Source organism: Rattus norvegicus, chromosome 5 (genome assembly GCF_021556685.1).
Source record: "Rattus norvegicus strain SHRSP/BbbUtx chromosome 5, alternate assembly SHRSP_T2T, whole genome shotgun sequence".
NCBI classification, from domain to species: Eukaryota; Metazoa; Chordata; class Mammalia; order Rodentia; family Muridae; genus Rattus; species Rattus norvegicus.
The window spans coordinates 160,000,737-160,026,265 of NC_141538.1; the positions used below are offsets into that span (position 1 = coordinate 160,000,737).

At 46.0% G+C, this 25,529-nt stretch overlaps 1 protein-coding gene across 5 annotated transcripts in view; it reads right to left on the reverse strand.

The window, feature by feature from the left end:
• The window catches only part of Ddi2 (DDI proteasomal shuttling factor 2), a 45,501-nt gene that overhangs the window by 13,122 nt on the left and 6,850 nt on the right, over positions 1-25,529 (reverse strand). For 3 of the 5 annotated variants that reach the window (NM_001395586.1, XM_087549460.1, XM_087549462.1), the window contains 7 exon segments: positions 845-1,034; positions 3,574-3,677; positions 7,199-7,327; positions 11,757-11,884; positions 15,082-15,208; positions 17,417-17,653; positions 23,054-23,183. In NM_001395586.1, coding sequence (NP_001382515.1) covers positions 845-1,034; positions 3,574-3,677; positions 7,199-7,327; positions 11,757-11,884; positions 15,082-15,208; positions 17,417-17,653; positions 23,054-23,183 — 1,045 coding nt within the window. 5 annotated transcript variants of the gene reach the window in all.

The window sequence follows — 25,529 nt, forward strand, 5'->3', positions numbered from 1 at the left end:
GCTGCCTTCTGGACATGGTGTGTCTGCACAGTCCACATCAGCCTGGACCTCCATACACAGCCTAGGCTGGATCTGAGCCTGGAATTCTTTTGTTTCGGTCTCAGATGATGCTTTATACATATGTCCCACTATACCTTTTTTTTTTGATCTGTTCAAATACGAGTCCTTCAAAGCTTTTATGATTTTTTTAACAAAATATTTATTTATCTATTATATATAAGTACACTGACTATAGCTGTCTTCAGACACACCAGAAAAGGGCATCGGATCTCATTACAGATGGTTGTGAGCTACCATGTGGTTGCTGGGATTTGAACTCAGGACCTCTGGAAGAGCAGTCAGTGCTCTTAACCGCTGAGCCTTCTCTCCAGCCCATGATGGTATTTCTACTATGATGGTATGTATGTGTGGGCATGCCTAGGTTAGTGGGTAACTGTGGAGTTGGGGCTGTCCTTCCACTTTTGAATGGGCTCTGGTCTCTAGGCTTCTGTGGCAAGCGCCTTCCTTCACCTGCTGAGCCATGGAATGAGAAGCCCTGCCCACACTCTCTCCTTCTTTTTGGGACAGCTAATTATTTTGATTATTTCCTCCCAAATGCTGGAATTGTAGGTGTGCACCACCACACCCAGTCTGTGTGGTGCTGAGCTCAGTGCTTCCTTCATGTGTGTTAACAAGTTCCACTACGGAGCTGCACATCCTGTCTGGTGGTGCTGGTACTGAGAGATGGAGGAGGAGCTAACAGTGAACGCATCTTCTGCCGACCAGTGAAGCTGCATATATACACACGAGAAAGGCCTTCCCCTCACTAACAACACAGCTCTACTCAAATGGTCAATCCTAATACCTGCATCCTCAGCTGATTTTTGAATGGCTTCTGCTAATTCTTGGTCTGCAATTTCCTCTGGCCGTATGTCCTCTCGCCCAGTTCCATATGCCAAGCGAGCACACTCTGGTAACTCCCCCTCAGGAAGGAAGGTGGTCTGTGAGCCTGTGGTGCCAATCACCAGGACATTTTTCTTCAAGTCAATAGAACACTGCAGAAGAGAAAAGCAAAGGACAGCAGTGAATGAAGCAGCCTATAGGGAATCAAACTCTTGGCTCCACACTCAGTCTTAATAAAGAACACTGGGAGAAGAGATGGTTAGAAAATAAAGACATGGGTTGGGGATTTAGCTCAGTGGTAAAGCACTTGCCTAGGAAGCGCAAGGCCCTGGGTTCGGTCCCCAGCTCCGAAAAAAAAGAACCCAAAAAAAAAAAAAAAAAAAAGAGAGAGAGAGAATAAAGACATAACCTTACCATACACTGAAAACACCACTTTTATACTTCTGGCACAAAGTCTTTTATGTAATCCAGGATGGCCACCAGCTCGATTTGTAACCCAAGACAGCCTTGGACTTGTCCTTCTCCCGCCTGTCTCCAGGTGTGGGCTACTACATCCCCCTAGACCTGTTCCAATTTCAGAGAACTGAGGCTCATTTTGAACCTTGGGCGAGGAGAGCTAAGAGTGCAGACGCCACCAGAGCCATCCAGGGCTCCCAGACCGAGGCTGGATCCCAGTGGAATGGCCACTGCAGCCAGTAGTGCTTTACCTGTGCAGTTACCCCCCAGGCCCTCTTTGCTTCTGAGATAGGGTCTAGAGTCCAGACCATCCTTAACCTCCTGATCCATCTGCCTGAGGCCCCCAAGTAGTGGGATTACAAAGCCACTTTACTTCATATTTCTAGTACTCCTTCCTGTGTGTTTTATTTCTACGTGAGATCTGAAGTTGACTGTGCCTATAATTTATGTCTGTAAAGTTAGAATATACCAGTACATGCTAAACGACAGCAAGACACAGACAAATTAATAACCCAGGCTTCATTTATACAAACATACTCACTCCTTCTAGCTACAGTGCTAAATCAATACAATACACAATGTTTTTCAAGGCTTTTTGTTTTTCGGGGCCTGAATCCAGGACCTTCCATACGCCGGGCAAGCGCTCCTGACTCACCCGAGCACAGGGCATGAAGGTCCTGACTGTACATAACCCCTCCATGGGACTCAGGCTAGACTCAGTGTCTGTCACTGCTCAGCAGGCTCTACCTAGCGCTCTGCTACGAGCACGGCAGATTTCACGTCTAGATGAGGAACACAAGTATCATCACAAATTAATGTCCTATCAGGAAATTTTCCCTGTATGAACAAAGCATTTTCATTTTTCAGCCTTTCAACCTCAGGGCTCCCTCTAGCTACTGTTTAATCAACATCTAAGAAAGGGATGACTACAGTAATTAAAAAAAACCCTCCTGATTTTCAATCAGAATCTTAAAATTATACAAGTTGGTGGAAGTGCTGGGGCTTGAGAGCTGGCTGAGCAGCTAAGCCCTTGTGCTCAGCTCTGGGAAAGGACGTCTCCGTTCTTCCCTCAGTGTCAGGGAACCCTGAGAAAGAGGAGACAAATGGAGTGGGAGAGCCACAGGGGATGAGGACCGCAAGGAACAAGGCCCTCTGTGTCACCATGGTCACAGCTTGCAGGAACTCAGAGAAACAAGCACAGGACCGAGTGGTGGTTTTACAGGATCCCTGGGACCTCTGTCCCTTGTGCCTGTGCTTTCTCCATTCCGGTTTTGTCTTATCAAGTCACAATCCCCGTGGAAGCCCGTCTGCTTTGTGATGGGAGGAGTGGAGAAAGGGGAACCATAATCAGGATATGTATGTTATGTGAAGAAAAACCAATTTTCCATAAGAGAACAAAAAGGAGCACTTGTTCTCGCAGCGGATCTTCTATCTCCAGCACCTCCGTGGTGGCTCTGTGGTGGCTCCTACCCATCTGAACCTCTCTCTCTTTACCTTCAGGGGCACCGGGCATGCTTGTGGTACCAACAAAACACACGTAAAAATAAATCTGGGGTTGGGGATTTAGCTCAGTGGTAGAGCGCTTACCTAGGAAGCGCAAGGCCCGGGGTTCGGTCCCCAGCTCCGAAAAAAAAGAACCCCCCCCCAAAAAAAATAAATAAATCCGATTCTTTAAAGATTAAAACAAGTAATAAAACTGCTAATTATGTCAAGACAGACAAGACTTAACTTACCCCTAGAGGTTTTACAGAGAGATTTGTGCTGTTGTCTTTTTGTTTATTTGTTTTCCAGAGAGGGTTTCTCTGTGTAGCCCTGACTGTCCTAGAACTCACTGTGGAGATCAGGCTGCCCTCAAACTCAAAAGATCTTTCTGCCTCTCCTTCCCAACTGCTGGAATTAAAGGCATGCACCTCCAAAGCCCACCTTGTGTTGTTTTGAGGCAGGGTCACACTATGTGACTCTGGTTGGCCTCACAGATACCTGACACCTCTCTGTTCAAGTGCTAGGATTAATGCACACACCACCATACCCAACTGGGGGTGGGAATGGGGTAGACACAGGAGGGGCCCTGGAGTTGCTGCCCAGCCAGTATTGCCAAACTGGTGAACTCTGGGTTCACTGAGACACTCTCTGAAACAAGTAGAGACTGAGGAGGACACCTGTTGTCAACCTCTAGCCTCCATGCACATGTGTGTCCATGTATGTACACAGACACATACAAAAGCTCTTAATTACCTGATGCCGTTTAAGCATGTCCAGTCCCAGAAGCATGTCCATAGGCTGTTCTTCCAGAATCGAGAAGGAACATGCCAGAAAATCGCCTTCAATCTGAACCTGAGCTAAAGCACAAAGAAAAGATATTACTGATGCTGGCTTCACCAGCCCAGGGCAAGCTGTGCCTGGGCTTCTGGGACTCAGTTAGCCCTCGAAGACATAGCAATCAGACAGGCTGCAAAGTAAATGAAGGGACAGGACAGAACTATGTTGTGACCACCATCAGGACCCACACTCAGCGAGTGAGAAGAGTCAACACTGTGAGGATTAAGAAAATGGTAGCAATGAATTTAATTCTCTAGTAGTTACCAATTACTTTTTATATACTTATAAAAAGTCTCCTGGGCTGGGTGGTGGCGGCTATGGCAGTGGCGGTGGTGCATGCCTTTGATCCCGGGGCTCAGGAAGCAGAGGTGGGTGGATCTACAGGGGCCAGCCTAGTCTACTGAGTGAGTCCCAGGACAGCCAGAGCTACACAACAAAACAACAAAACAGGTCTAGAGGGTAATTATGAGTATACTTGCACACACATTTTGCATAAGTTTCCTAAAAGTTGTAGAACCAGCATAGTAAACCTTAAAGTGAATTTCCATGCCAAAAAGTGCCTGATAGAATCAAGTTTCTACTTATCAAATCGGTCTGCTTTCCCTGTGATCTATTTCTCAGATTAAAAATTAGTTTATTAGGGGCGGGGGAGATTCAGAGGGCTCAGGTTCAATACCCAGCATTAATAGGATGACTCAAAAGCACCTATAGGTCCAGGTCTAAGGGACCCATGCTCTCTTCTGGCTTCCATAGGCATCAGGCACACATGTGGTACAGCCTTAAATACAAGAAAACATCCATAAACATCTAATTTTTTAAAAAATTACTTTGCTACTATTAAGTAGCAAGCAAAAGATAGTGTGAATATATACTCAATATAAAATATATTAAACAACTATGTGCTTAGCTCTCAAATGAAGAAGTAGAAAACCAAAGTATAATGAGGTAGCTCAGTGGTTAAGAGCACTGACTGTTCTTCCAGACGTCCTGAGTTCAATTCCCAGCAGCCACACGGTGGCTCACAGCCATCTGTGCTCTGATGTCCTCTTCTGATATGCATAAAGACAGAACATTCATAAACATAAAACAGATGAATAAATAAACCTTAAAAAAAAGAGAGCACTTGTGCTCTTCTGAAGGCCTTGATCAGTCCTCAGGTCTCACGTGCATACACATGGTATACACTTACAGACATACACCCATGAGTACAAATAAATCTTTAAAAAGGAAAGGCACAGTGTTATGCTTCCTATATTCGTTTCACCTGCCTGTCTCCCAACTATCTCAGTCTCTGGTTCAACCATTAGTATATGCAGACTGCTAGTATTCAGAATGGTACAGACTCCTAGCCAACATTACGTTGTTCTTGTAAAGTATCATTTGTCTTTTTGAGTACTGGAACTTAGATATACACAACCACATGCTTTCAGGGCAAACGTTTTTCCCAAAGACAGGGTTTTTTCTGTGTAGTCCTGGCTGGCCTGGCCCCTGCTCTGCAGGCTGGCCTCTAACTCTGAGATTCCCCTGCCTCTGTCTCCTAAGCACTGAAACCAAGGTGTGAGGCACCAGGTCCAGCTCTCAAGGCAAACTTAGTTTTGTTAGGTATCATGTAGTTGAGTTCAAGGTCAGCCTGATTTATATAACAAGGTTCAGGGCTACTAAAAAAAAAATTAAAAAAACAAAAACAATCCTGGTTGGAGAGATGGCTCAGTGGTTAGGAGCACTGACTATTCTTCCGGAGGTCCTAAGTTCAATTCCCAGCAACCACATAGTGGCTCACAACCATCTGTAATGAGATCCATGCCCTCTTTTGGTGTGTCTGAAGACAGCTACAGTGTACTTATATAAATATAATAAATAAATCTTAAAAAAAAAAAAATCCTGTCTCAAAAAAAAAAAAGAAAAAGCAAAGAAAGAAGAGACAGAAAGAAAGAGAAAAGAAAGAGAAAACAGAAGCAAATTTCAATCTTTCCATTTTCACCTTTTTCAGTTTTCCTTGTCATCTTCTATTCTAGTTCAAATGCTTTTGAGTATTTCTCATGCAGTCCATCCGTAACTCTTCAATGTCTAGCCTCCCCTGCCCTGCTCAGCTTACAGGTGCGTGTGACGCTGTGTCCAGCTGAGTATGTCTGCCTCAGAGCAGGGCAGGTGCTGTGTGCACCTGCGCAGGTGTGGGCAGGTGTGGAGCTGGAGGGTGACACTAAGTGTCTTCCCTCTACTGCTCTCTCCTGTAGTCTGTGAGAAGGGCTCACCAGCCTGAGATCTCCTGTGTATTCTCAAATGTGCACAGCAAGTGCTTTGCCACGCCACCCACCCTCCACCCACACTTGGGCTGTAATCCGGACAACTCATGTGTGTGCTGGGAGGCTGGTCTGACTTCCAATCCCTCTCTGTACACAGATATGCAGCTATCCCAGGATACCTCAGACTTCTCTCTTGCTCTAAGATCTCCATTTTCATTTCTAGAGAATGTAAATACCTGCTTGGTGATGACAGCTAGAAAAGGCAATTAACTGAGACCTGGTGGGTGTCCAGCTTTTAAACATTTGTTGCTCTTTCAGAGGACCCAGATTACATCCTAGCACATACACAACAAATCGCAACCACCCAAAATTCTAACTCCACAGGATTTGATGTCCTCTTCTGAACTCCAAAGGTATCAGATACAAGTAATTAAAACAAAAAGAAAAAACCAAAACAGTACACATAAAATTTAACAAATCTTCACAGAAATAGCAAGGACTCCCCCCTCCACACACACACCCTCCCTCACATCTTAAGTAGGCCTAGCATTTTAAGTTAAGTCCCTGCAACACATATGGTCTGCGTGCTGGGAACCACTCTTGCTATGTCTTACAGTCTACTTGAAGGGCTCTAGAATCACTATGAAACATATCTGTCATCAGTGCTTCTAGAAAAGTCTTTTATTTCTGAGGACACCAGAATATCTTGCCTCCCTCTACTTCACACACACACACACACACACACACACACACACACACACACACACACACACAAATGTGGGAGATAAACCTAGCACAGGAGAACATTTTGACAGAATCATGTTGGAGCACATCAAGGGCTGACTACAGCCTATTGTGGAGTGTGCTGTGCTAAGAGAGCTGAGAGGAGAGGGGGACACATAGCCCAAGAACGCTAAGCATCCCCACAGCTAGATGACCACAGGGAGATCAAAATGCAGTGCCTAACACTGTGAGGAAAATGACCTTTGACCAAGCCAAGCTAGAGGGAAAGAAGCCACACTCCAGAGGCAGCAAGTGCCTCAGCACGTAAGCTGCTGCCACAAAACTCCAGCTGAAATCCAGTCCAGGGCCTTGTGAAAGGGCGAGCACCACCTCCAGCACTGTGCTCTGACCTGCACAGGAGCAGGTGTGTGCAAAGACACACACCCACCTGCTCTCACATACATGCCATGCCATGCCATGCCACGTCAACCAGAGGTACTGGGAAAGGACTTTGAAACTTACTAACCCACACAAACCCTACTTAAAATAGCAGCGACCTGCCCGCCTTCACTCACCTAGATGCACCCTTCCAATAATCTTCTGCGTGCCCACTCCTTTGGCAATGCCAGCCCACCGACGGTCCACCAGTCTCATAATGTTACACCTTTCTGCACAGGCCTGGCTCATAATAGTCATCTGGGCACCTGGAGGGAGAGAAAAACACCAGAGCGTCAACATAAGCCACGTAACACCATCCCGCCTCGCCTTTCCTTTGTGTACTTTGCAAAGCTCCTGCTGTCCCTCCTGTACCCATCCTCATGCTCCAGATTACAGACGTGCGTCTACACCCCAGACACTTAAAACCCCTTTTAGTTTCCATACCAGAATCTAACAAAGTACAGAAATCTGACTGAGAGAAATGAGTATATTGTTTATCGAGTAACTGAAGGAGACTTAACAACCTTGTGCTGGGATACTACAGCTCAGGGGCAGACCACTTACCTAACCCAACATGGACAAGGACCAGAACCACTTTAGAAAAAGCTGGTCATGATGGCACATACCTTTAATCCCAGCTCTCAGGAGACAGAGGCAGGAAGATTTCTGAGTTTGAGGCCAGTGTATTCTATACAGCTAGCGACCCAGCTCTAGGCCACCTACAGCTACATGAGACCTGTGTCAAACAAACACCACCCCCACGTAAAAAGGAATAAAAACAAAACCCAATGTCCTTTCCTATTCCCCCAAATGAGAAATGAACGTAGAAATGAGTCCTCTTCTTTTGAAAGCTGAGGGCAGGTAGAACAGTTTCTTTTTGGCACAAGGTCTTACTGCAGCTCAAGCCTAAATAAAACTCACTCTATAGCTCCAGATTCTCGTTTCTACCTCCTCGGGTGCTGAGATTACAAACAGGCTCCATTAAGCCCCTATTTATGCGGTACTGGGTATCAGACTGGGGGCTTTGTGCATGCTAGACAAGCACGATACCAGCTAGGCCGCCCCTAGCCTTGAGAGCACGTCCTGTCGGGGTGTGTGTACTCAGCTGTACCTGGCCACACTGAAATCTCTGTCTGCCCAGCCCCTCCCTTGGAAGCTGTCTCCTCCCACCTCACTTCTCACCACAGTTCAGTGTTGACTTCTGCTGTCTTCACTCTTTCCTTAAGCTGTCTCTATAATGTCTGACCTTCCTTCTCACCACAGCTGTTGGGGGCTTGCACCCCTTTCCCCTCCTATGTGGATTCCTCTCTGGCTCTGAATCTGTACCATGTACGTGTAATTTAAAGCAAGTTTGCCACTCGAAGTTACTGAAATGTTCCAGCTCTACCTCTGTCTGCCTGCAGTAACCCCACACCATGACCTCCAAATCATTTCTTTACCTGCCCTCCCTATAACCTTCGAAGGCTCCCTCTCTGTATAAGACCGTGTCAGGCCCCAGTGCCCCAGTACGAGGCCCACTGCATCCTGCTCATCTTCAACCCTATACTCCTCATCTCTTCAGACAGGGTCTCAGAGCCCAGGCTAGTTTCAAACTCACTGAAGCGTGTGGATGACCTTAAATTTATGATTCTCCTGCCTCTACTTTCCAGTACTGGGATTAAGGTTTGTGCCATCGTGCTTAATTTACAGAGTACTGGATCAAACTCTGGCCCTCTCTACCAAGGCATCCGCCCACTCCCATTCCACTCTTACAGTTCCATCCATCTAGATAGCATTTCCAGGTGGGGATGATGTACCTATTCCTTCTGGCCTCCAGGAAGGACCCTTCCTTGCTCTCATCGTCTGGGAGTTTCGTCTGGGCTTAGGCCCAGCTTGAGACTTGCTAACCAATCCTGTTGTCTGAATTCACTGTACATTGTGGGCAATAAGCACCAGCACCTTATGGGCACTGGTAGATCTTAGGCATGAAAAAGGAGTGACTAACATATCACACAACGGTGGTGTCTGCTTAGCCCTGGGTTCCACCCTGACCAACATGCACGCACGCAGGCAAAACTCCTATGAGGAAACTAAGATTCAAAAGTCCCAGAGTCTAGGCAATCTGGAAGGCAATTTTGTTCTCCTAGTCTCTACAAATTAACCTGGGAAAAGCTGACTTAGCTCAACGTCCTGCATATTCTGCCTGTGGAGCAGTCTAACGGTCACTTCTGGAAATGTAACTCAGCCCTTAGAAAGTGATCTCTACACCCACCACAGCCACACAAAGTGCAGCACCTTTCTTCGGTGACTAAGGATTCTTTAGCATCAAGCATAGCTGAGGCTGAATCCAACGTCCTTTATTCACCAACAGAATGCCTGCAACAAAGACTTGATTTCTCTAGGCCTTCGTGTCCTCAGTCATAAAACGGGAACACACCATGGCACATGTGATGGTCTAAGGTTAAACACAATGCAGTAAGATGCACTGAGCACAGTGCTTGGTGTCCAGTACGAACAGTCTATCTGTCTCTCACATTTACAACCTGAAGCTCCCAACAGGAAGATTTACCATTAAGCACTCAGCCCAAGGCTACCCAACACTAGATAACAACGTTAAAAAGACTTATTTTGGGCTGGAGAGGTGGCTTAGTGGTTAAGAGCACTGGCTGCTCTTCCAGAGGTCCTGAGTTCAATTCCCAGCAACCACATGGTGGCTCACAGCCATCTGTAATGGGATCTGATGCCCTCTTCTGGTGTCTGAAGAATTGTACTCACATACATAAAGTAGATAAATAAATAAACCTTTAAAAAAAAAAAAAAAGACTTATTTTACATGTACGTACGTATGTATGTATGTATGTGTGTATGTATGTGTGTATGTACATTCAGGCGTCTGAAGAAGCCAGAAGAGGACATTGCAGCTAAAGTTACAGAAGGCGAGAGCTGCTTACCATGGGTCTTGGGAACCTAACTCTGGTTCTCTAGACCAGCGGCAAGTAAGTGCTCTTAACCACTGAGTCACTCATCTCTAGCCCCTTGGTAGACATTATTTAAACAGACTAAAGAGCACATTTATTTCTGAAAATGTCATGGTCTCAAGACACAAACCATATGTACCAAGTGTGACACTCCCTAGAGTTCACACACGTTCAGTTTGTCTTGAGACTGTAATATCAGCCTCTCATCACCCAGCCACTCCAGCAACTCAGGCTGCTTTGGCCTCAAAGAGATGGCCAGAATGGTGAGAATGATGACTCTCAGTCACATTCCCTAAAGCACTCACAATGAAGGATTTAAAAAGCAGAGTTGGGAGCTGGAGAGATGGCTCAGTGGTTAAGAGCACAGGCTGCTCTTCCAGAGGTCCTGAGTTCAAATCCCAGCAACCCCATGGTGGCTCACAGCCATCTGTAATGGGATCCGATGCCCTCTTCTGCTGTGCAGGCGCACAATCAAATAGAGCACTTAGTTACACGAAGTAAATCCTAAAAAACAAACAAACATACAGACAGACAGACACTGACGCAGACATGGGGGCTAGAGAGAATGCTCAGAAGTCCTGGGCACTTGTTACTGTGGAGTTCGAGGTGTGACTCCCAGCGCTCACACTGTGGCTCACCACCACTGTGACTCCAGCTCCAGGAGTCTGATGCCCTGTCTGGCCTCTGTGGGCATAGACAGACTTGTAGGCAAGACATAAGAAATAAATAAAGTTTGAAAATAGGGTCCAGTTAGCCATGGGGTCCCTGAAGCTCGAGCAGCAAACCCCACCTCCTTGCCAGCTCTTTCAATGTCGGTGTTTTGCTTACATGTGTGTCTGTGCAGCACATGTGAGCCTGCTGCCCACCAAGACCAGAAGAGAGCATCGAATCCCCTGACATTAAAGTCAGACAGTTGGGTTGGGATTTAGCTCAGTGGTAGAGCACTTGCCTAGCAAGCTCAAGGCCCTGGGTTCGGTCCCCAGCTCCGGAAAAAAAAAAAAAAAAAAAAAGTCAGACAGTGGTGCGTCATTAACACACATAATTTATCATATCATGATAAAGTTAAGAGCATAACATAATTTATCAACAAAATAGAGATGCACTCAGACCATCCCCTTAGTAAACCACCCTTCCTTCTCTTGAGCCTCACACAAAGCGGCCTCCAACAATAACTGAATTCAGACTCTTCCTCATTTGGCTCCTGTCAACTTTTTTACTTTATTATTTTAAAGATCTTATTTTTTAATTACATTTTATGTAGGGGAAGGGGATGCAATGTAAGTGAGTGTAGGTGCACACAGAAGCCAGAAGAGGGTGTCATATCCCCTGGAGGTGGCATTAAGAGGGTCAGCTGTGTGATGTGGGTGCTGGGAACTGAACCCATAGCCTCTCTAAGAGCAGTACTCACTCTAAACCACTGAGCTACCTCCTATCCACCCGTCCACCACTCTCCCACCCAACCCAATCACAACCACAACAGTGCTTCCTTCCGTTTAAGTCTCTATTCTCAGTTCTTTGGTTAAGTGGCCAAGAACCTGGAAACCCCCTGACCACCAGTTACAGTAGAACACAGAAATACTAAATACAAACCTGGGCATAAGAAATGACCGAGGAAAGCACTCTGTCACCAACACAGAGTGAAAAATGAGAAGAACTTGCAGCCCCAGACAAACACAGCACAGGACTGCCATGTCTAAGCCACCGGCCCCACTGGCCTCTCCTCCCCCGCCGTTGTCACCTGAGTCAACGAAGGCTTTCACAGGATGCCCGTTCACTCTGCAGTTGATGTAGAGCATGGCGACCTGCCCAAAGCTCTCCGGGGCCTCCTCCATAGCTATGGTCATGTTCTCCTCGATGTTCTGCTGCCTGTGACAAGCCAGAGCAGGACATTGAAAGCTCTGTTTCCAGGAAAGAACACCATGAACACATTTGTAAATGGGCTCTGCCCTAACTAGAACAGCAGTCATAGAATGGAAACTGGTTCTATGCTCCCGGTAGGTGAACAGGTGACTCAGCAGTAGACAATGAGACACAGGTCTGGAGAGGACGGACCTAAGGCAGCATAAAAATCATCCTCAAGTAAAACAAGCATGCTCATTTAAAAGCTCAGAAATGGAAAAACCCTTAGAAAGCAAGGCCACAGCTCTTTGTATGTTACCAAACATTGAAATTTGATGACTACTACTTGAGACAGGTTCTTACTATACACCCCAGGCTGGACTTGAACTTGTAGCCCTCTCATCTCAGCCTCTCCAGTGTTGGGATTATATAATAAATGACACCATGCCCTGCAAGGATGCTCTTTTTTTTTTTTTTTAAAAAGATTTATTTGGGGTTGGGGATTTAGCTCAGTGGTAGAGCGCTTGCCTAGGAAGCGCAAGGCCCTGGGTTCGGTCCCCAACTCCGAAAAAAAAAGAACCAAAAAAAAAAAAAAAAGATGTATTTATTTATTATATATAAGTACACTGTAGCTGTCTTCAGATACACCAGAAGAGGGCATCAGATCTCTTTACAGATGGTTGTGAGCCACCATGTGGTTGCTGGGAATTGAACTCATGACCTCTGGAAGAGCAGTCGGGTGCTCTTAACCACTGAGCCATTTCTCCAGCCCAAGGATGCTCTTTTATTTCTGGATTCTTTTTGTTTTGTTGCTGTTTTGGTTTGGAGTTTTTTGAGACAGGGTTTCTCGGTGTAGCTCTGGCTATCCCAGAATTTGCTCTGAATATCATGCTAGCCTCAAACTCATGAGACCTGCCTGCCTCTACCTTCTGTGTTCTGGAATTAAAGGACTGTGCCAGAACTCACAGCTAATATTTCTTTTAAACAATGCACCACTGGATGGTGCCCCTCGTAATCTCAACCCCTGAGAGGCAGAGGCAGCTGGACAGAGTTTAAGAGAATGGTTTCAACCTTCCCAATGAAGTTCCTCACATGTGGTGACCCCCTCAACCATAAAACTGTTGATATTTCATAAGTGCAATTTTGCTACCGTTGTGAATCATAATGTAAATATGCGATTCCTGTGAAAGGGTCTCATCCAATGCCCCTTCCCTGAAAGGGGTCTTGACTCACATGAGAACCACTTGTTTAAGGGTAATGGGCCTATGATATAGCTCAGTACAGAAAGGCACATGCCTATAAGTCTAAAACCTGAGCTCTGTCCCCAGGTTCCACAAGGAAAAAGCAGAGATTTAACTCCAGCAAGTTGTCTCTGACAGTCACACATATGTCACTGCACTCACAGCAAATAAATGTAATGAAAATGTTTTAACTCTAGATAGATTTAACTACATTTCTTGGGTTGGAAAGATGACTTGCTGGTCTTGGTGGGCTGATCTTGGTGGTTACTGTTTTCCAGAGGACCTGAGTTTGGTTCCCAGCATCCACGCCAGGCAGATCACAGCTCCAGGTAATCCAGCAGGCTACCAACACTGATGTGGCACAGACACAAACACTCCAATAAAATTAAAATAAACATTTACCACTCATGGTGGCACACACAGAGGTAGGTGGATCTCTAAGTTCAAAGCTAACCAGAGCTACATAGTGAGACCCTGTTTCAAAAGAATAAATCCAATGAACCAACCGATCAACCAAAGAAAGCTTCAAGGCAGCCCCAGATAGAGCAGTGTCTGGCAAGCGTGGGTATCAAGTAATCTGGCCATCTGCTTTCCTCACATTTCCCAGTTGCCTTTACAGCACCCCTGTAGGGAGCAGCCTGCTTGGACATGCTACACTCCACTTCCAGAGCTTGTCTATGCTGCCTCCCCACCCCCCTTCCCAGGATGAATGCAACTGTGTTCAAACCAATGGCAGGCTCCCTTACAGCTGCACTCTGACATAAATTATGTATTTCTCTGGACAGTCTCAGCTAGCTATGTCTACAGACAGTCAAAAGTGTCTAATTAGGTAGGGTTTGCAGACCCAGCTAGTGTGGAGGCCAAAGTAAGAAATTGAGGTTAGCTCAACATCTTAGTGAGATTCTGTCTCAAAATAAAATGTAACCGCAGAGCTGAGGCTGTGACTCAGCGACAGAACACCTGCCTAACTATGTAAGAAAGAGGGGGTGGGGGTGGGGGACACCAATATCTGATGCAAGTAACAGCATTTAACCATCAGACATGAGCCAACAGCTTAGGGCTTTCAATTAATTCTAGAATACAGTCTGTGTTTCTTCAATTTTGAGTACAGTCAGACGGTCGGTCAGAGGTGCAGCCTGGTAATAAAGGACTAGTCTAGTAAGCATGAATGACAAGTTTCCCAAGTGAAGCAAAAAGGGTGGGGAGAGCCACTGAGTATAATGAAGCAAGGGAATTAGGTAACTACAGATAAAGCCCCACCCTATTCGGCATAAATAGAGGAATTGCTCCTGTTAGCTACAGGGTCTTACATTCAGCAACTACACCTGAACGGGGTTGGGGACAGACGCCATTTTACTCAGACAGCATCTTGCTTATGACTAGAGATGCAGCCAGCCCTGCCGTCAGCAGCACTGCGCTTGCCTGGGCTCCACTCTGGAAGATCCTGACTCACAGACTAGAGAGAAGACTCAGGCATCTGCAGTTTTGAAAGTGCACTGCATGCCTCTAATACAGAGTGCTTCTCACTGCACAGAGGCTCAGAGTTGGAAATGGGCCAAACAAAGAGCTTATGAACCAGCTCAGCCAGCAAAGGAGAGCAGAAAGACAGACAGACTCTGGACTACCAGACACCACCTGTGCAGAGCTCCCTAATCCAACCACCTTCGAGCTCCGGTTTAATCAGGATTGAAACCAGCTGTCACAGCCAGTCTACTGACTTCAGCAGATGGAGCTTCTTCTCCATCCAGCCTAGGACAGGCTGTTTTGTCTGCTGATCAGAAGAGTTCACAAAACCTGAGAGTAGGAAGCCATTAAGTATTTCTGAAATACTGAATCACAATGAGAGGACAATGAAGCAGAGAGTTACCTGAAAAGATTGAGGTTATTATCTCAACTTGGTGACAGGGGAGCTACTTCAAGCAGACATCCAGCTAAAGCCCGATGACCCGGATGTGAGCTTCCTCATTAGGTTGGCGATCTTACCTTATGTCTTCTTCTATCTTTGCCTGAGCTTCAAGATCAAAGGGGTCAGCAGAAAACAGACGAATGCGTTCTTGTTCTCTCCGGGCTCGGTCCTGCTGCTGCTCCACCAGGACCCTAGAGAATTTTTCTACAAAAATATTGGGGAGGGACATTTTTAGCTCTACACTTTCTTCTTTTACTCCATAATTTTAAAAAGGCTTTTATTTCAGCTGAGCACTGGTGGCACCTGACCTTAATCCCAGCACTTGGGATGCAGAGACAGACAGATCTGAGTTCAAGGCCAACCTGGTTTACAAAGCAGGTTCCAGGACAGCCAGGGCGACACAGAGAAACTCTGTGTCTCAAAAAACAACAAAAATGGGGCTTGGGGATTTAGCTCAGTGGTAGAGCGCTTGCCTAGGAAGCACAAGGCCCTGGGTTCGGTCCCCAGCTCCGAAAAAGAGAACCAAAAAAAAAAAAAAACAAAAAAAACCAACAAAAACCTTTTATTTTAGATGTATACATGAACAAAACCTTTACAGGCACAGCTTTGTACTCTCTTAGCTTAAAAGTTAGAAGACAAGACTGTGTCTCCATTCCTTAACATTCTGATCTCAAGCGTCTGCCCCAGCTTCCTTAGTGCTAGGATTAACTGCTGTGTGCCACAGCTGTAAGCTTCGTGTTATTCTTCTCATACACTTGTGTGTATGTAGTCATATGATGCTTGTGTGGCCACAGCTGGCAAGTGGTGGTGACAAGAGGCGATCTGTGGCAGTTGGCGCCTTCCTTCTCCCCTATGGGGTTCCAAGGGCTGAACCCGGACTGTCAGACCTGGCTTCAAACCTGCTTGCTCACCCTCCCCAGATCGCCTCCTCAGCAACTCTTATTGCCCGCCCCCTTTATTATTATAGACGTTTCTATGACATTGTCTCTACTCAGTCAACGGCGTCCCTATATGGCCAGGTGTGGCAAGTCCATGCATAGACAGCAGAGAGATGCCTCCTCCTCTCTTCTCCCCTACAACATTCATTATCCCACCAGGAACAAAGCAGAGAACTGTGTCAGTCCTTTCTCACCTGGGCTCACTCCCTTGTTCTACCGTGTGCCTTAAGCCAGATAAATTAAGTATAGATCATAGTCTAGCCCACCTTCATGGTACTGATGGGAAAGATGCAGGAACGTAACAGAGAGCACGCCTGCTGCTATTGCTACAGGATGTAAGTGCAAAGATGGGTCCCAAGTAGGAGCTGGCTGTGGTTGTGCACACCTTTAAAACGTAGGAGGTGGAGGCAGGAAGATCTCTGTAGGTTTGAGGCTGTCAGGGGCTTTAATATTGACTGTCTTAAAAAAAAGCAAAAAGGGGTTGGAGATTTAGCTCAGTGGTAGAGCGCTTGCCTAGCAAGCAGAAGGCCCTGGGTTCAGTCCCCAGCTCCAAAAAAAAGAAAAAAAAAAAAAAAAGCAAAGAGGGAAAGCAAGGTAGTGTCCTGTGGACTAGACCTTCCCAACATCACGTGCCTAAAAGGTGAACTGAAAGAAACCCTGACACAACAGAGTGTCATGATTTTGCTCCACGATTCCAGACACACGATCTGAAAATGAGGAGACAGAGCAGTGATTGTGAGGACAGCGCTAGCCTATTACAAGATACTGACTGCAAGGAGCACAGTGAACTTTTTGGCTGAGATGGCTTCAATGGACAACGTGCTTAACTTGCAAGCATGAGGACCTGCTGGAAATGACAGCATACACTTGGATTACAGTGCTGAGGAGACAGACAGAGGTGGTGACCTAATAGGAGGTAGATGACATTCTTCAGGGTGATACTTGAGGTTGCCACATGGTCTATACATGCAACCCCCACTTTAAAAAGACTCAAAACAACCAGACTTGGTGGCACATGTCTTTGAATGCCAACACTCAGGAGGTAGAGGGACTTGTGAACCAATTTGATTATCTGAATTCAATCTCTTGTTCCCAGAAGGGGACAGGAGAGAGCCAGCTCTGGAGAGTTGTCCTCTGCTATGGCTGTGCTCTGTGCTGTTCAGCCTACTATAAAAAAATCCACCAGTTCAGACCCCCAAAACCATGATGCAGTTGCACTGTATGCCAGTGCTCCTATAGTGAGAGGATTCCCAGAAGCTCAGACAGCAGCTAGCCTGGTATACGCAGGACACTGACAGACAGCAGCGACGCTGCTCTGAAAAACAAGGTGGAAGAAAAGGACCATCTCCTGAGGTTTTCCTCTGACCTCGCTATGTAAGCTGTGGCCACATGTTCGGAAACAGAAAATGAAGAAAGTTGAAGAAGCTGGGCACATGCCCTCAATGGCAGCACGCCGGCACACGGGTGAGCTTACCAAGATCACCGCTGAGCAGAGCTTCTGCCAAGGGTGGGTTGCGCTCCTTCAGCAAGGACAACTCATGTGGGTTGGCCAGCAGCATGTCTCGGAGCAGGGCTGGGCTGTCTAAACCCTGAGGAGTCGATGTTCTCTCCCCAGGAGACAAGAGCTGAGCCTGTGTCCTGGGCAGCTGGCGCTGTTGGGGGTTTGACGTACCAGGCACAGCTATGCTACTGAAGTCAATCCGGGGTAAGTCTGTTGAGATCAATCAATCAATCAATCAATCAATCAATCAATCACATTTACCCAAGTGATGCATGCCATAAAGACAAGCCCAGAAATAACAAAGCCCTCACTCATCCATCACAGAACAGCAGCAAGTGATAACTACAGACACTTGTGCCGCATCCCTTGCTCTTCCTCCAAGAGGTGCACCAAGAGGAACTAACAGGGTAGATTATGAGAGGGGAGGGGTACATTGGCGAGACACTGGCTGCTGTCGCAGAGGACCAGGATTCAGTTCCCAGCATCCACACAATGGCTCAAAATGACCTGTAACTCCAGTTCTAAGAGCATCCCATAACCTCGTCTGACCTCCATGAGCATCAGGCACACACAAGATACACATACAAAACACATAAAACAGGCAAAGCATTCACATACATTTTTTTGAATCTTAAAAAAATTAAAACTAGGGAGCTGGAGAGATGGCTCACTGGTTAAGAGCACCGACTGCTCTTCCAGAGGTCCTGAGTTCAATTCCCAGCAACCACATCATGGTGGCTCACAACCATCTGTAATGGGATCCAATGCCCTCTTCTAGTGTGTTCAAAGACTGCGACAGTGTACTCATAATAAATAAATAAATAAATAAATAAATAAATAAATAAATAAATAAATAAATTTTTAAAGAAGTATGTGCTAACGGCTGAGTCACACAACAACTAGAAATGTTTTATTCAGTAAATGACACAATTTCGGGGTTCACAGTGTGATCAAATATCCTGCAACATGGAGTGCTACATAAACTATGTGTGACAGTGGACATCTGTAATCCTGGTTCTCAGGAGCCAGAGACAAGAGGATTAGAAGTAAATTTTTGGCCACTTTGGGTGTACATATCCCAAACAAACAAAAAATTGTCTCAGTAACTGCAATTGCCTAATTCTAGATATGATTCCTCAAAAAGAAAAAAAGTTCTATTGAGCTACACATGGTGGTGCAGGCTTTTAATCCTATCTCTTAGGAAGCAGACAGAGGCAGGATAGCTCTCTGTAAGTTTGAGGCCAGTCCACGCCACATAATGAATTCTAGGACAGCTAGGGCTACATAAAGAAACTGTGTCTCAAAAACAAATGAATGAATAAATGGATGGATGGATGGGTGGATGGATGGATGGACAGACAGAAAATCTTTGAGAAATGTATTTACTGTGTCTGTGTGAATGTGTCTGACATAAATGTGGGCATGTGTCCCGGAGCATACTGTCTTAGTCACTGATCTATTGCTGTGAAAAGACCAAGTCGACTCTTACAAGTCGGCTCATTTAACTGAGGCTTGCCTGCAGTGCCAGAGGTTAGTCCATTGTCATCAAGGCAGGGAGCACAGTGGAATGGATGCAGGAAGGTGCTGGAGCAGTAGGCGAGAGGATGCACAGAAGCACCTTTACCCTGAGCCACCGTACAGCCCTGGTCCTTAAGAGCCATCCCATGGCTTGAGGGATGCCTCAGTTGTTAAGAGCACTTGCTCTTGGACCTGGGTGCTATTACCAGCATCAACATGGTGGCTTACCTAATTCTAGTTCCAGTGGTTCTGACATGCTCATCTGAACTCCACTGGTACCAGGCACACATGTGATATACAAACATATTCTAGACTCTAGATCTGGGGTCATTAGCCCCTGACAGGCTCTTGAAAAGTCCTGACACTTGGGATAAAGAATACTGTATCTATCAGTGAATAGCATAAACACTTGATGTCAAATTCTGCATGACTAAGCACTGTGTGAGGCTGTCTGAGAAAGGTCTTCATATCTCTTTGAATTTACAGCTTATCTGTGCATCCCAGACACACATGGCCCTGGGAAGTAAGCGGACATAATTTTTTTTTACAGGATTGAAGAACTGAAGAGTAGGAATTCTTTTTACCCCAGGTTCTAGACTATTCTAGAACCTCAGTCTTCACACAGGAGCCCACACAATGCAGGAGTCCACTGCCATGAAATGCCCAGAACAGATGAAAAGAAAGACGGGGAGCAAACTTGCTGGGTGTAAGGAAACAGTGGGTGACATCAGGGGCACACGCGATGGATGAACTGACCAGAGGACAGCTACACAGCAGCCACTGAATCTTAGCCTTTACACACGTGAATCGTGGCATGTGGCTTCAACAACAGAGCTCAATGAATGTTACATACAAGAAAGACACTAGGTATGGTGGCTTATTCCTGTAATTGAGACAAAAGGACTGGGAGTATGAGACAAGCTGTCTCCAAAAAAGACAAGCCCAAAATAAACTAGAGCCAGAATAAGACAATGACCCTAAAAAAAAAAAAATCCACATTATGTTCAGCACTAAAACTCATTTAACAACCAACCTTGTCCTGAGTCGGGGATAACCTCATCCTGAAGTCCTTTGTCTCAATGACACGCAGGGGATTCTGAAATTCATGTCTAAGGTTTCAGCCTCATATGTAGGTTGAATTAGTAACTATCTTAAGTCGGATGCCAGTTGGCAGTCAGTATGTTGTGTTGAAAATGGCCACACAGGGGTTGGGGATTTAGCTCAGTGGTAGAGCGCTTGCCTAGCAAGTGCAAGGCCCTGGGTTCGGTCCCAGCTCCGAAAAAAAGAAAAAAGGAAAAAAAAAAAAAAAGAAAAGAAAATGGCAAGAAGAAAATACAAAAATAAATAAATAAATAAATAAATAAATAAATAAATAAATAAAAAATAAAAAATAGAAAAAAAAATAAAAAAGAAAAAAAGAAAATGGCCACACAGGACAGAACATCTGAACAGTGGAAAGGGAGTGAACTGAGCTCCCTGGGGAGCTGCTGCCTGACCAACTGCCAAAAGCACATGGGTGGAGCTCTCTGCAGGTGGAGACACTCACCTCTACTGACATCCATCTTGACAGCCCATTCCCTTCAGAGTAACTCTGGAAAGCTGGTTTACCAATAACCTAGATCTCCACATAAATCCCTCCCCTCACAGCAACCACTGCTATGCTGGTCATACAGAAACAACAAAACACAAACTAAAACCAAACAGAAACCAACATACAAACAAAACAAAGCTAGAACACGCTCTTAAGCAACACCTCACAAGGTACACAGGGAATATTTGGTTTTAATGACTGGCAAACTCAAATGGCTACCCTTTCAAAAGCAGAAGCCCAAGAGATGGATCAAAATCCAGAACAGGGGCTGGGGATTTAGCTCAGTGGTAGAGCGCTTACCTAGGAAGCGCAAGGCCCTGGGTTCAGTCCCCAGCTCCGAAAAAAGAACAAAAAAAAAAAAAAAAAAAAAAAATCCAGAACAAACACAGCAAGTGCCTGAAGATGGCCGCGCTGTCTGAATGGAAGCACTGCACTCCAGGCCGCAGTGTGGATCAGCTAACACACCTGTCAGCCCACTACCACAGGCTTTACAAGCAGGACAGCTAAATTCTACTTGAAAAATTTCACAAAAATATGTCAGGGGAAGCGGATGGTACGTGTATTTCCTCACGTAGTTCCACATCAGGGCTTGGGAACTGAGTTGGGGGCCCCTTTAGGAGTAACTAAAGGAAGCTCCACGCCATCTTGGCATCGAGCACGTGTGTGCCCACTCCCACCAAGTCCTGCATAGTTTAGAGACACAGAAACCTCCTAAATCTAAATGCAGGCTCCAGACTGTAAGCACCATGGCGGCTGGGTGTGTGGGCGCATGACTGTAAATTTAGTCACCAGGGAGACGAGGATGAAAGTCATCTTGGGTCATACAGAAAGTTCCAAGGCCAAATTGGCTTATAGAAACCTGTCTTCAAAACAAAACAAAACAAAACAAAACAAAACAAAACAAAACAAAACAGGGGATCTGGAGCAGTAGCTCAGTGGTTAAGAATGACTCCTGATGCTTCCCAGTACACATAAGCTCACAACCACCTATAGTTGCAATTCTTTTTTTTGTTTTTTTGTTTTTTTGTTTTTTCTTTTTTTCGGAGCTGGGGACCGAACCCAGGGCCTTGCACATGCTAGGCAAGCTCTCTACCACTGAGCTAAATCCCCAACTATAGTTGCAATTCTATGGGGCTTTGATACCTCTGATCTCTGTGGGCACCTGCATTCCTGTCTACAAACGTCCAAACAGACACACACACACATAATTAAAATTAATAAACTTTACTTCTAGAACATCGACACCCTTCAGGCCTCCACAGCAACTGCATACAACAGCACATAGAACAAGAGGAAAAATGTCCATCCACACAAAAACAGATCATTAAAAAAACTCCAAGTGAATGAGTAAAAAAACAGAAAACAAAACAAACAAACCACCCCTACACACACATAAGAGATGTGCAGGTGGGTACCCCTAACGACAGGCACAGGTCTGCCTCAGACTCCCTGTCCCCTAACTGGGCTGCATTGCCCAGCCTCGGTAGGAGGTGCACCTAGTCCCACTGCAACTCCATATGCTGAAGCTGACATCCATGGGAGGCCGACTCTTCCCTGAGGAGAAAGGGAGGGAAGGAGGGATGGGGAGAGGGGGAAGGGAAGGAGGGGAACCCTCAATCAGCATATAAAATAAACTAATTAATGAAAAAAAGCAAATTATAAAAATATATGATTAGGGGCTGGAGAGGTGGCTCAGCAGTTAAGAGCACTGACTGCACTTCCAGAGGTCCTGATGCCCTCTTCTGGTTTGTCTGAGGACAGTGAACTCAAACACAGTAAGTAAATAAATAAGTAAAACAAAAAACAAAAACAGGGGTTGGGGATTTAGCTCAGTGGTAGAGCGCTTGCCTAGCAAGCGCAAGGCCCTGGGTTCAGTCCCCAGCTCCAAAAAAAGAAAGAAAGAAAGAAAGAAAGAAAGAGAGAGAGAGAGAGAGAGAGAGAGAGAGAGAGAGAGAGAAAGAAAGAAAGACCAAAAACCAAACAAATAAAGCAAGCTTTAAAAAAGAGGACTAACAGGATGCACCATTTCAATCGCTGTTTTTACTTGCTAGTTGCATAACTGATGACATCATTTAAACGACCTTTGTCTCTTGATGAAGTAAAGAGGAGTGAATTACATCCCCCACAACCAAGTAAGGAGACCAGAAAAAATATGGGGCCAAGAAGCTGATGACTAGATATACTGTAGTAAGTCTGTCAGGAAGCACAGGCTAACCCAAGTCTCCAAGATCTTCCTAGGGACAAACCAAACATCATCATGGAACCATCACTGAGGACAGCACAAGCTAATCCTGACTAAGGGTTCACAATGTGCCAGCTCTAAGTTAATCACGAAACCTACCTTACTACCGAAGAGACTTTGATTTGGAAGTCCAATGACTTGTCCCAGGTTACACAACAGGCAGCCATGTCTACACTGTTAGTCTGATTCTAACACATAAACCCTCTGCTCTACCTACTCACGTCTGTGTTAGAGAGAACATGGTGAGTGTTGCTCTTACTTGAGAACTGCACTGAAGGGCGAGGGTCTGCATTCTCCTTCTGTCGCAGAATTACAACATCGCCATCTTTTAAACCGTAAGAAGCCAGTGACCTGTGGTTGTCCGTGAGAGGTCTTTCTGCGTAGACAATCTGCAAGGGAAGATCCAGTGGTATCAAGTACAGAGAAGCAACACTTTTCCTTCATCCTGTTTCCTGTACAAGACCATTTCATGGGCTCCCACCATGACTAGACGGAAATCCAAAGTCCTGCCTGTCTCCTACTATGAAAGGACAACATAAACCCCATTTGTCTCCATTTAAGGAAAGACCCTAAGGCACCAGCTCCAGGAACAGACCATAAAATCCAGACCAAGACTGTAAACCCCCTCCCAAAGAACAGCCTGGGGATAACCACAAAAATGGAGAACTACTTCTCTCAGAATGGGGCATCTGTGCTGGGCAGCCCATCTCATCCTACGGTTAAACGTTCATCACACAGGACCCCCTAGCACCTACCAATGAACTTTTAGATTACCCAATCCTAGCGCATACCCCCTGCACCCCTATCCCCGACCCAGTTCCCTCTGAGAAAGCCTTCGGGTCTCTGTCTGGGGTTGCCCTTTCGAAGAATGACCGAGCCCCCCCCATCCCCCCACCCCGCACGCTGGCTGTCTCTGCAGAGCAAAGGCTTGGTCTGTGCCTGCTGTCTGAGTCTGGGGTCTTCCTGCAGCAATTTTCAGACCTTACACTCTGGCTGCTTCTGACCTTACCCAACTCTTGTTCAGCACAAAGATCAAGTTCTCAATAAATAAATAAGTAAATAAATAAATTGAAAAACAAAACATCTGACAAATGACAATCCAGAAGCTCAGGGTAAGAAGATGACAATGTTTTCAACTGGAAAACAACCCAGCCCAGCCATGGCGGCTGACTGGAGTGAGGTGAGCACTTAGGTGAGTTGTGCACCCGCGGGCCTCTCTCTTCATCCCCAAAGACTTACCGCACTCCCGCTTGTGAAAGAAACATAAATAGGAAAGGAAACACGCGAGCCAATCATAGTACAACAGCAGAGAGCAGTATGAGGGGAAGAAGGGATGGAACACACAGCGGCACCCTGACATAGCCACATAAGGGTGTGACGTGGCCCCTATGTCATCACACAGTCCGCAGAACAGACTGGGGCCTGAGCCACAGCAGCACCCTGAGTAGACTCTGCACTGGGTCACGAGCCAACAGAGCAACCTGAGCTGGGTATTAACTCAGCCAGGAACTCTGGGAGGGGCCCTGCCACTAGGTGGGCCAAGAGTCAAATTTCTTGTGTCCAGCAAGCCACCAGGACTGATCACAACAGATGTCCCTTCTGGTTCCTTTTCCAAGCTAAGTCCAGGGCTTTGTACCTGGTCAGCAACTTGTCTACCGCTGAGCTCTACCGCCAAGCCTCCCTCATCCACCCACACGCTCTCTTAGCAAAGGTCCTAGGCACAGGGCGAGCAGACAGCACCTACACGGGCCACTCTGACCATTCACTGTCATTCTGCTCCCAAGTCTGTGGTGACAGGGCAAAAAGTGACTCTTCAAAATTGAATCCTTCTAGAGACAAGAGAACAGAACTTGTCTGTCCAATTTTACAAATTTTATACATAACTAAAAATGACTGGTTGGGGATTTAGCTCAGTGGTAGAGCGCTTGCCTAGGAAGCGCAAGGCCCTGGGTTCGATCCCCAGCTCCGAAAAAAAAAAAAAAAAGAACCAAAAAATGACTGCAACCAGGCGGATCTCTGTGACTTTGAAGCCAACCTGGTCTACAATTTGAGTCCAGGGCAGCCAGGGCTACTACACAGAGAAACTCTAAAAGTCAAACTCTTGTCCTAACACTTATGTAGAGTGCAGATCTCATACTTGAGGTAGAAACAAGACTCTTTTTCCCTTTGGTAATATAGAGAGAAAGTTGTGCTCCACATAGCTTGTGGAGGTTGAGTAGAAAACAACCATAAACCAGAGCAGAGGCTGTGTACCTGGGTGGCATCGACACTACTAAGCCACCGTGAAGAGGTCGCCAATAGCTTCTCAGGCTCAGAGAGTCAGCTGTCAGTGTATTTAAAGACACATGACTAGTCTCCCAAGGCAGACACACAAGATAGTCTTACTAGAAAACAGATCATTTATAAAGAAACAAACTCAGGAAGTTAAGAGCGCCTTAGGGTCTGAGGCTGTGGTTCAGTAGGGAAACCTCTGCCCGGCATGAAAGAACCCATGGGTCCTCTTCCAGTGGGGTACAGCATGAACATCCAAATTGAAAAGAGCACCCTGCCACCACCAAGGGAGGCCCTCCTGAGCTAGCATGTCAAGTCCTCAAGTCCCCATGCTCCCACTTAACTCTCATGCTGGCTCACTGTATGTCAATCATTTTAACAAGGATCATTTGTCCAATTTTATGGACCAGAAGACACAGAGGTCACACAGCCATTAAGAGAACTGAAACTGGGGCTGGAGAGAT